The 12,110-nt window shown below is 46.3% G+C and overlaps 1 protein-coding gene across 16 annotated transcripts in view; it reads left to right on the forward strand.

Moving 5' to 3' along the window:
* The window catches only part of ADAT1 (adenosine deaminase tRNA specific 1), a 50,881-nt gene that overhangs the window by 23,370 nt on the left and 15,401 nt on the right, over positions 1-12,110 (forward strand). For 7 of the 16 annotated variants that reach the window (XR_006816163.1, XR_006816174.1, XR_006816175.1 and 4 more), the window contains one exon: positions 5,610-6,337. The exons of 5 other annotated variants lie outside the window; for them this stretch is intronic. Coding sequence is in view for 1 of the 11 variants with exons in the window: in XM_045987376.1 (XP_045843332.1) it covers positions 6,202-6,346 (145 nt within the window). In the remaining 10 variants the exon portion in view is untranslated. Of the gene's footprint in view, positions 1-3,322; positions 3,380-5,609; positions 6,971-12,110 lie in introns of those variants that run through there. 4 more of the 16 variants (XR_006816165.1, XR_006816168.1, XR_006816169.1 and 1 more) reach the window with 4 other exon arrangements.

Raw genomic sequence — 12,110 nt, forward strand, 5'->3', positions numbered from 1 at the left:
TCCCAGGATCCTGAGATCATGACCTGAGCTGAAGGCAGCGGCTTAACCCACTGAGCCACCCAGGCGCCCCAAGATTTTATTTTTAAGTAATCTCTGCACCCAACATGGGGCTCAGACTCATAACCCCAAGATCAAGAGTCATGCGTGCCACGGACTGAGGCAGCCAGGTGCCCGCCATTTTTGTATAGCTTTGAATTTTTTTTTAAGATTTTATTTATTTATTTGACAGAGATCACAAGTAGGCAGAGAGGCAGGCAGAGAGAGAGAGGGAGAAGCAGGCTCCCTGCTCAGCAGAGAGCCCAATGTGGGGCTCGATCCCAGAACCCTGGGATCATGACCTAAGCTGAAGGCAGAAGCTTAACCCACTGAGCCATCCAGGCGCCCCTGAATGTTTTTTTTTAATAACAGCTTTATTGGAATATAATTTACATTCCATACAATTTACCCATTTAAATTATACAATTTAGTGGCTTTTAGTTTATCCACAGAGTTGCACAGCCATCACCACAATCAATTTTAGAACGTTTTTGTTCTAAATTTGGGGGAAGGGACACTTATCAACCCAGTAGGGTGCCCATTTGCAGCCACTGCCCATTTTCCCTCAACCCCACCCCGACCCCAGCCCTAGGGCAGCCAGCATCTACTTTCTATCTCTAGAGATTTGCCTATTCTGAACATTTCATATAAATGGAATCACAGAATACATGGTCTTTTGTGACTGGCTCCTCTCACTGAACATAATGTTTTCAAGATTTGTGATGTGATAGCACGAATCTGCACAGATCAGTACTATGTTCCTTTCTGTGGAATAAAAGTTACATTCAGTTGTATGGATGCATCACATCTTATTTATCCAGTCATCAGTTGATGGGCACTTGGGCTGTTGGCACTTTGGGGCTATTATGAATAGTGCTGCTGTGAAGGTTCTTGTATGTGTTTGTATGTGAACATATGTTCTTAAATTTTTTTTAATGACGGAAGTAATACATTTTTGTCCTAACAAATTATCCTTAAATTTTTTTGCATAAGAAATTTTTTTTTTAATTATTCTTTAAAGATTTTATTTATTTGAGAGAGTGAGTGAGCAGGAGAGATGGGGAGAGAGAATCTGAAGTCAACTCTGCACTGAGCACAGAGCCCAATGTGGGGTTCGATCCCGTAGCCACGAGATCATGACCTGAGCTGAAACCAAGAGTCAGATGCTTAACTGACTGAGCTACCCAGGCACCCCAAGAAATCTTTTTAGATAGCAGGCAGAAACATCACACCCTGAAGACCAGGCTCTCCCATATGCTGCTTTAATCGGGGAGATTCTTTACCTGACCCCAAATCCCATATTTATGACAGCAGTTAAGGTAACAACTAGCAGGAGCTCTTATCCACAGAAGATTATGCCTCTCTCTCTCTCTTATGAGATGGTCTTTAAAGGTTAAAGATTTGTATGAGAATATAAGGAAGTGGTATCTTTTTATTCCAAAGTTTTGTGGTAGATTTGTCAAATCAATACCAAGAAAACCCCTAAATACAAAAACCACCCCTGTATTTAGACTTTAGAGCAGAAACTGGGGAAACCCTGAAGGCTTCAGACAAAAGGCAGCTTCATCTTGGGCTCCACCTGTTTTCTCAAGACCTGAAAGGGATGCTCGGACATCCAACTTCCTACCTTTTACTTTAACCTCTTAAAACCCTTATAATCTCAACTATGCCTTAAAATCACCTCTCTGAAATATTGGGAGGTTCTTAAATTTCATACATTTAATTAGATCATGTGTTTTTAACTCGTGTTTCTTAACCCTTATTTGATAACAGCTTCTAATTTTTATTTTTTATTTAAATTCAGTTAGCATATAGTACTTTATTATTTTCAGAAGTGGAGTTGAGTGATTCATCAATCCTTCTTTTTTTTTAAGATTTTATTTATGCGGCCCCTGGGTGGCTCATTGGGTTAAAGTCTCTGCCTTTGACTTGGATCATGGTCCTGGGGTCCTGGGCTCAAGCCCTGAATCGGGCTCTCTGCTCAGCGGGGAGCCTGCTTCCCCTCCTTTCTCTCTGCCTGCCTCTCTGCCTATTTGTGATCTCTGTCTGTCAAATAAATAAATACAATCTTTAAAAAAAAAAAAAGATTGTATTTATTTAGGGGACAGCAAGAGCTGGATGAGTGGCAGAGAGAGAAGCAGGCTCCCCACTGAGCAGGGAGCCCAATATGGGGCTTAATCCCAAGTTTCCAGGATCATGATCTGAGCTGAAGGCAGACACCCAACTGACTGAGCCACCTAGGCACCCCTCATCAGTCTTATAAATACCCAGTGCTCATTATATCATATACCCTGTTTAATGCCCATCACCCAGTTACCCCAGTCCCCTACCCCCTCCCCTCCAGCAACCTTCAGTTTGTTTCCTATGATTAATACAGTCTTTTTGGTTTGTCTCCTTCTCTGATTTCCTCTTTTTTTACTTTTCCGTCCCTTCCCCCATGATCCTCTGTTTTGTTTCTTAAATTCTACATAGGAGTGAGATCATATGGTAATTGTCTTTCTCTCATTGACTTATTTCACTCAGCATAATACCCTCTAGTTTTATCTACATCATTGCAAATGGTTAGATTTGATTTTTTTGGTGGCTGAGTAGTATTTCATTGAGTAAATACATCACATCATCTTTGTTCATCTGCCAATGGACATCTGGGCTTTTTCCATAGTTTGCCTGTTGTGGGCATTGCTGCTATAAATACTGTGTTGCAGGTGCCCCTTCAGATCACTACATTTGTATCTTTGGGGTAAATACCCAGTAGTGCGATTGCTGGGTCACTGGGTCATAGGTCGTTCAACTTTTTGAGGAACCTCCATGCTGTTTTCCAGAGTGGCTGCACCAGCTTGCATTCCCACCAACAGTGGAGGAGGGTTCCCCTTTCTCTGCATCCTCACCAACACCTGTCATTTCCTGACTGGTTAATTTTAGCCATTTTGACTGGTGTGAGGTGGTATCTCATTGGGGTTTTGATTTGTATTTCCCTGATGCCGAGTGATGTGGAGCACTTTTTCATGTGTCTGTTGGCCGTCTGGATGTCTTCTTTGCAGAAATGTCTGTTCATGTCCTCTGCCCATTTCTTGATTGGATTATTTGTTCTTTGGGTGTTGAGCTTCATAAGTTCTTTATAGATTTTGGGTACTAGCCCTTTATCTGATAAGACATTTGGAAGTATCTTCTCCCATCCTCTTGGTTATTGTTTGGTTTTGTCGACTGTTCCCTTTGCTGTGCAAAAGCTTTTTGTCTTGATGAAGTACCAATAGTTCTTTTTTGCCTTTGTTTCCCCTGCCTTTAGAGATGTGCCTAGCAAGAAGTTGCTGCGGCTGAGGTCACAGAGGTTGCTGCCTGTGTTCTTCTCTAGGATTTTTATGGATGCTTCTAATTTTTAAATTCATTTTTTCCTAACCTTTTAAAACATGTTGAGAAAATTTTAAATGGACACAAAAATAGAATAGTGCACCCCCCCAACCCCCATGCGTGCGCGCTCTCTCTCTCTCTCTCTCTCTTTCTTTCTCCCTCTCTCAAATAAATGAATTAAATCTTCAAAACAGAAAACTTCTTAGGTGATTCTGCATACTTCTGTTGCACAATGTAAGAGGAGCATCTGGTTGCCCACATTCGGTGACCGAGCAGTGGGTTCAGTGGGGTCAGCCTTCTCTCTCCCACCGTGAAGTTCCCTAGCATCGTTTTGGCAGCTGGGCCAGGGATCCCCAAGAGCACCCTCAGGTTCGATGAGCCACTGGACAGACTCACAGAACGCACCAAAGCTGTCGAAGTTACTGTTTATTTCAGTGACAGGGCACAGATTAAAATCGGCAAAGAGAAAAGGCAGCCCGGCTCAGTCCAGCAGAAAACAGGTGCAAGATTCCAGTCGTCCTCCCTGTATTAACCATGTGCGTCTGACGCTTTGACATCTGGGGCCTCACATAGCCTGGAGAGACTGCCTGTAGGAGTCTAGCCAACTCCCAGAGGGAGTAAAAGATTCCAGCCGTGCACTGCAAAGCTGTGAGCCACCTGCTGCGTGGGGCTCTCACACTGGCCGCCTGCGCTCCTCACCCCAGCCTCAGGTACCAGAGAACTAGGGACAGCCCTTGTGCCTCAGGCGCCACTGACATGAGTCAAACTAGCCAATCCCCAGTCTGCTTAGGTGCCCATCCCTCCCTTCGCCCTTGTCGTAACACCTCGTGCTCACATGTCCTCGCTCCCTCTGCCTCCTGACCAACCCTGGTGCCTCCCCATCAGATGGAAGGGCAGCTGTGGCCCAGCGTGTCCTCTCCTCCTATATTCGCAAACTCTCCCAGTGGCCTGGCACACAGGACACTTAATTCTCCCAGCAGTGACGCGTGACCGTACAGCCAAAGTTTTGCTTCAAGTGCCGCTGCCATGGGGCTTGCGCGCGGGGCCACACCCCATCACAAAGAATGATCCCACCCAAGATGTCAGTGGTGCGGAAGGTGAGAAACCCTCATCGAGGGATTGTGTTTTAAAGTCACTTGAGGAGCGTCTGGTGGCCCAGTCAGTTAATCATCTGCCTTTGGCTCAGACCATGATCTTGGGGTCCTGGGATGGAGCTTCTGCTGGGCAGGGAGTCTGCTTCTCCCTCTGCCTCTGCCCCTCCCCCGCTCATGCTGTCTCTCTCTCTCTGTCTCAAATAAATAAAATCTTTAAAAATAAAGTCACTTGAAATTGCTCCTCTTCCAAATCTATACACAGTTAACTTTGTTTCATTTTGCTTTTCTATTTTGGGGGAAGGGAGGAGTGGCTTTTCAAAAAATTATGTAAAATATTTATATGATTCCAGAGTTAAAACCAGTAAAAAAAAAATCGGGTAAAAGCAAGGTACATTCGGAGAGGTCTCCCGTCCTTTCTCTCCCGTTTGTTCCTTGGTCCAGCACTGACCAGCAGTTTTATTAGTAATCGGTGGTCATTTCCTTCTTGCTTTTCGAAATGCTCTGTGACCAGCCTCCATATAGTATTTTGTATTTTTGCCAGGGTGTCTTTTGGATACATTTTTAGAAGTAGGATTTGCTGGGTGAATGGGTAAATGATCACACAGTTTTTCTTTATTGAAATCCATCTTCAAGGTTCTGTTTCTAAATACAGTGAGTGCAAAGAAAAAAGAAAAGCAAAATACAAGATAGCGTTAGTAAATTCCATTTCTATAAAAAAGAAGAGTGAGAAATGTATATCTGGGTTTTACTTGTGTATGCCAGACTATCTCTGACTCAATACAAGAAGCCACTAACCACTAAACGCGGGGCCCACGGGAGGGTAAGGGAATGCCTGGGGCCCAGGAGGGAGAGGGAGACTTCTCACTGAAGACCCCTTATATTTTGTTATTTTTGAATTTTTTTTTTTTTTTTTAGATTTTATTTATTTGACAGAGAGAAATCACAAGAGAGGCAGGCAGAGAGAGAGGAAGGGAAGCAGGCTCTCCGCTGAGCAGAGAGCCCGATGCGGGACTCGATCCCAGGATCCTGAGATCATGACCTGAGCCGAAGGCAGCGGCTTAACCCACTGAGCCACCCAGGCGCCCCGTTATTTTTGAATTTTGAACAATGCTAATATCATGCCTGTTTTAGAAATTTACAAAATGGAAAAAAAAAAAAAAGTCTCGAAAACCCCAGGAAATACTCAGAAGTGACATTGTGTAGGGAAGAGAGACTCTCCAAACTATTTTCGACACCTCTGCTTGTAATTCCGCAGACTCATCTAACAAACCGTCTTACGGAGTTTGGCTCCAGAGGGGCCTGTACCCCTCCAGCATTGCTGCTTTGTTCTGGGTTCACACGTGGATTCTAATGTGACATTTATGTGTGCCTCATTTTCATTAGAATTTTTAACACGTGGCTTGATTGAAATAATTGTGTGCATAGATTCCATGTGGTCATTTCTGCCTGAAAGCACGGACCTAACTGCCTCATTTTATGGAGTTTGCCGGTGCCAAGCATTAGCTCACCGTCTGGGGAAACAAGGCTACTACGGAGAAAATGACCCGCCCTGGCTGCAGCACTCGGCTTGGAAGGGAAGCAGGCCCCATCGGACTGAGTCGTGTCTGTGGCTGGTGGGGAGCTGCCTGCACCTGGGCCTTGGCTCCATTTGTTGGCCTGGAAGCAGTGTTCTGAGCAAGCCTTCACCCAACTTTTCCAGTTTCTAAAACCCAGTTCCTTGCAGGCTGATTGTGTGGCTGAGGACAGCATTAGATTTTCAACGAGCCCTGTCCTCTTGGGATGCTGTGTGGAGAGGCCAGATGAGCTGGGAAGAGGAGGCCCCGCACAGCAGGAAGGTGACCGGGACTAGGAAGTGGCTTCTCTGTTGAAAGATGGCGGACACGTGCTCACTCGCAAGGGCTCGGCCAGTTCTTGCCACAGATCCAAAGCCAGCTATCCTGAAGGGGAGGTGGGACACGGAAAGAGTCAAGAAAGCAGATACGTTGAAGAAAACTTGACTTTCCAGAAAGAAGCATTCTTTTTGTACCACATGCTGAAGAATCATAGTTGGCCTTCATCTCTCATAAAACGTGAATCCCTTTAGACCTAAATGTGTCTGGACTGCGGTTAAGATGGACTTCCTGGAAGGCTGTCCAGATGGATCCAAAACAAATCTTAAGTAGTACTTGTGGTCCAAAAAGGGGAGGAAAATCTGCAGAGACAGACTCCTCGGCTACAGGCAAGGTTGCATGCGTTCAGTTTTTAGTTCTTAAAACCCCAAAACTAACCAAGGGGGATAGGAATCAAAGAATGGTTGTTGCCTGGTGGGGGAAGAAGGGGGATGGACATTGAGTGGAAAAAGGCCTAAGGGGACTTCCTAGGATTATGGAAATTTTGATTGAAGTGTTGATTACATGAGTATAAACATTTGTCAAAATTCATTAAACTCTACCCTGAAGATCTGTGCATTTTATTCTGTGCCATTGTACCTCAACTTAAAAATGTGGAAACAAATAAACCCTAGTCCTATTATTTCGTATCTGTGTGGATGTGGGGAAAGTATTTAATCTGACTTCTGGTCTATCACCCGGTTGTACAAAATGAGGTCCCAGCAATTAGGATGCTTGGTGTTTTTTTTCAACTGTGAGGTAGGATTTCTCATAAATTCTTAATTGGGTCAATAATGCAAAGAGAAATTTTCTCCAGGAATCTGAGTCCATTGACACTTTGAGATACATATGGCCTCAGTCATGTTGGTGACAAGAGAGAGATGGAAATAATTCTTGTCTTAGCCTAGTCGCTCGGGTTCTGAATTTGGGTGTGGGTTTTTTGCCCCTTATACAAATAAGCCAGCAGGGGGTAGGAACCAGCTTTTAGCACGAAGTGTGTTCAGCACTTCATTTCAATCTCCAAATTCAGCGAAGTGTCTTAATAGGAAAAAGGGAAAGACAGATTCACTCCAAGTGGGGACACAGGCTGCCAAATGTTGGGCTCAAGCACATGTTCCCTGAACTTGGGCTTGGCTCCAAGAGGAGAAGAGCTCACAATGGAAACAATGATGGCTGTTTGCTCAGGCAGCCAGCAGAATGAAAAGCGCACTGAAACCCAGCAGTGTCTCCACGGGGAGAGGTACGGTGGGCCCCTTCCTGGTGAGACCAACCTGTCAACAGAGCAGGATAACAGAGCCCAGTCCCAACAACAAGACCTTTCTGTGCAACCTCAGGAGATTGCTGAGAAGTTCTGCTATAGGCCCCCCGAGCCTTGCTCAACAATAAGTGCACACTCAATCCAGTTCACCCTGTCTTGGTTGAATTAGATTCTTTCAGTAGAGAAGAGCTCTTCTCGATATTCCCCCATCGCCACCAAGATTTCACCCAGTTCCTTTTCTATTGCGACGACTGTGGACTCTTTTGACCTCCAGTCAGTACTTTTCCAGCTGGTATTTCTTTTTTCTTTTATATGTATATTTTTTTATTTTAAGTAATATCTAAGACCAACATGGGGCTTGAACTCAGGACGCAGAGATAAAGAGGCCCATGCTCCACCGGCTGAGCCAGCCAGGCACCCCTCAGCTGATATTTTCACGCCATACTTTTTGTTCTTCGTTGATCCAGTGCCGTTGTGGACACCCTTCTGTCCTAGCCCGTCTGTACTGCCAAGCCGAGAAACCAGGGGGCGGCGGGAGAAATAAGGCTTCGGGCGATAGAGTGGCAGCACAGTCTGCACCAGGCCCGGACGGCCGCGCCCCCTCGCCTGTGCGGCCACGGGCGGACCAGACGGGGCCTCCCACCCCTTGGCCTCCTTCACGAAAGATGAAGGGCCACCTGGGTTAGTATTTTGCTTGCATATACTTCGGAGGAATTCTGTTCTAGAATAAACAGGAATGTGCAGAAACTGTGGTGCAGGGGCTTGCAAACCCAAGCATTTCCAGGAGTCGGAAACTCAAAGCAGGCGCAGTGAACTGAGAAGTGTAGTCCTTGTCCAACGAAGAGCCATTATTTTATTCCGCCGGTGTGATCCCGATAGGCCGGTGGAGTGTCCCCGCTCGCCTTTGAAGTGAGGCCACCACTCCCGCCAGCGGGAGGGTCGCAGGGATGAGCTGAGACCACGGATAACACGGCTATGGGGAGGACTGCCTGCCTCGCATACAGCGACCCCCAGCCTTGGTATTTCAGCTCGTAAGTGACTCATACGTAAGTCAGATGCCTTCTGAACACCATCGCTATGCCAGGCATTTTGCTATGGACCTGAGGTTCAGAGATAGGGGACAGTCCTCTCTTTGCTCCTTGACTGACAGGGAAGATGGGCAAGTCCCCTCACAGTGGCAACAGCGCAGTGTGAGGGTGGCTGTGATCGAGGTCAAACACTCCACTAGGGGGAGGGGCACAGGAAGATCTCACGGTCCACGGTTCACTTGGGCAGAGGCAAAGGCAAAAGGAAGGATCCTGGGTTTTCAGGCAGAGAGAAATGGTGGTGTGTGCGGGACGGTTTCGTGAGGATATTTGGGGCCAAATCACCATACACACAGGCCAGAGAAGAGAGCAGGGCACGGCTGGGCCGGTGGAGTATGAGGGCCAGAGAGGACCTCGGGCGAATCAGGGAGGACTTTGTCCAACCTGCGAAGGAGAAAGGTTTTCTCCTGACAACTCTGCCATTCAAGGATTATGGGAAAAGGATATTGGGATGAGAGATGAATTTTAGCAGGATTACTCTCCTTTGTGGCAGGGAGGTTGGAACGGCAGGGGCAGGGATGCTGGCGGAGAGATCGCAGCTTGGAGGTTACTGGAGTAATTCAAGGAGAAATGACGAGGCCCAGACAATGCTGGTGTTAGGAGCCATAGGAAGGGGACCGGCGAGGCTGATCAGCTAGTTGCAGGTAGGGGATGAGGAGGAGGGAGTAATGAGAATGCTCCCAGGTCCCTGTTGGGCGACAGGACAGAATGTGGTGCCATGCATCAGCAAAGGGACCCCGGGGAGGGGAGCTGCAGGCCGGGGATGACGGGCTCAGTTTCAGAGTTTAGGCTTTCTGCACTACCTCGGGATAAGGACTGGGGGTGGGCATTTGCAGGGGCTGGGTTGGGGCTCAGGAGAGATGGGCTGCAGATAGAGATTTGTGGGTCATCTATTTTCAGGAAGTCCTTGAGGACATGAGGGTAAAAGCATCCAGACGGAATGTGGGTGGAATGATAAGAGAAAGGGGGCGTGGACGGAGCCCTGGAGGCCATGGAGGGCTCGGGAGCAAGTGGAGAAGAAGAGAAAGAGTGTGACCAGGAGGCCAGAGGGAAAAGACAGGAGCTTCAAGCTGGGGGGTGAGGGGGCAGCAGGCGTAACCTGAAGGGTAGACTATATAAAAAGAGACAAAGAAGGTAGGAACTGAGAACCTTGTTCCCCACCTCCTTCCCCACCGAGGGACAAGGTTATTTCTGGCATCCTCAGCAAGCGTTGGGGAAGGCAGCCTCTCCCGGGCTAAGGACGAAGGGAAGGGGAAGTGAGAAATGGAGGCACCGTGTGTCTTCCTCAAGCAGGGCCAGTCTCTGTTCTTGCTGATGTAACTTAGAAACAAAAAGTTGGGAAATATTTCACACCTAACAATAAAAAGAACACCCGCCATACAATTAGCAGTAAACATTTACTGTATTTGCTTCATGTTTTTATTTTCTGGAGAAATAAAACAGGGCTAGTTGTATTTGAAACCACACTTTTACCAACACCCGCCCCCGCCAGCCTCCCCGATACTGTCCCCTCCCTCCGTGTCCCCTCCCTCCGTTAGGTAGACACCACCCTGAACTGTATGGTTTATACTTTCTCACGTAAGTTTGTATCCTTAAGCAATACATACTATTACTTTGCATGTTTTTACATTTTTTTTTAAAGATTTTATTTTTTTAAGTAAACTACGCCCAACATGGGGCTCGAACTCATGATCACGAGATCAAAAGTCACACGCTCCACTGACTGAGCCAGCCAGGAGCTCCGCGTGTTTTTTAAATTTTAAATGATATGCTGAATAAATTTCCGCATCTTGCTTTTTTCCTTCCTCAGCACCATTTTGGAGATTTATTTCTGTTACCATACACAGCTCTCGTGCATTCATTTTACCTGCTGTATAGTATTCCTTTGTGTGAATAGACCGCATATCACCCCTCCATTCTCCAGTGGGTGAACAATTTAGCTGGCTTCCGATATTTTGCTCAGGCAAACAAGGTTGCAATGATCATTCTTGGACATGTCTCTTGTACATGGGTAGGGATATTTCTAGGGTATATACCTAGACGTGGAATTTGCTAGGTCATGGGTTATCTGTATTTTTAATTTTACCTGATATTGTGAAATTGCTTTCCAATGTGATGGTACCAGTTTACACCCACAGAAGCACTTGGTAAGAATTCCACATATTTCACATCTTCCCTACCACTTTTTTTTAAAGATTTTATTCATTCGACAGACAGAGAACACAAGTAGGCAAAGAGGAAGGCAGAGAGAGAGGGGGAAGCAGGCTCCCCACTGAGCAGAGAGCCCGATGTGGGGCTGTATCCCAGGACCCTGAGATCATGACCTGAGCCGAAAGCAGAGGCTTAACCCACTGAGCCACCCAGGTGCCCCTTCCCTACCATTTTTAAATGTCACAACTTAATTTGGCCAATTTGACAAGTGTGAAATGGTATCCCCTAGTTTCCTTTGCACTTTCACAGGGCCACCAGCCATATAGTATAAGAGTGTGTCCTTTAGTGTAGAGCTTGTGCACGCACCACTCTAGGGAGCACTGTTCACATTGTTGTCTGAAAAAACACTCGAGTTGGTGCAATGTGCAACGTATACAGTGGCCCTAAGTAATAGTAAGGATTTTCTGTTGTTCTCCTTCTGTTGGGCTGTTACACCTTACTAATTGGAAGAGTTCTAAAGAGAATTCTTTATTCTGGATATGAATTCTTTTAAAATTTATATCTGTTGCAGATGCTGGGGTGGATCATTCAGCTAAGTGTCTGCCTTCAGCACGGCTCATGATCCTGGAATGCTAGAATCAAGAGCAGGGAGTCTGGTTCTCCCTCTGATCACGCCCCCGCTGCCGCTGTTCTCTCTCTCTCTCTGTCAAATAAATAAAATCTTATAGGAAATCTTATAGGAAAAGATTTTATTTCACAGAGAGAGACACAGCAAGAGAGGGAACATAAACAGGGGGAGTGGGAGAGGGAGAAGCAGGCCTCCCGCCGAGCGGGGAGCCCGATGTGGGGCTCGATCCCAGGACCTTGGGATCATGACCTGAGCCCAAGACACCTACTGACTGAGACACCCAGGTGCCCCAATAAATAAAGTCTTTTTAAAAATGTGTATCTGGGGACTCCTGGGTGGCTCAGTTGGTTTAGCGGCTGCCTTCGGCTCAGGTCATGATCCTAGCGTCCTGGGATCGAGTCCCATATCGGGCTCCTTGCTTGGCGGGGAGCCTGCTTCTCCCTCTGCCTCGGCCTACCTCTCTGCCTACTTGTGATCTTTCTCTCTCTGTCTCTCTCTCTCTCTGACAAATAAATAAATAAAATCTTTAAAAAAAAATGTGTATCTGTTGCTAATGTGTTCACCTAACCTGTGGCTCCTATTCTGTTTATGGTACACTTTTCCTTATGCAAAATTCTTTCTTTTTTTAATTAAGAAATTTAA

Source organism: Meles meles, chromosome 19 (assembly GCF_922984935.1).
Source record: "Meles meles chromosome 19, mMelMel3.1 paternal haplotype, whole genome shotgun sequence".
Taxonomy (NCBI): domain Eukaryota; kingdom Metazoa; phylum Chordata; class Mammalia; order Carnivora; family Mustelidae; genus Meles; species Meles meles.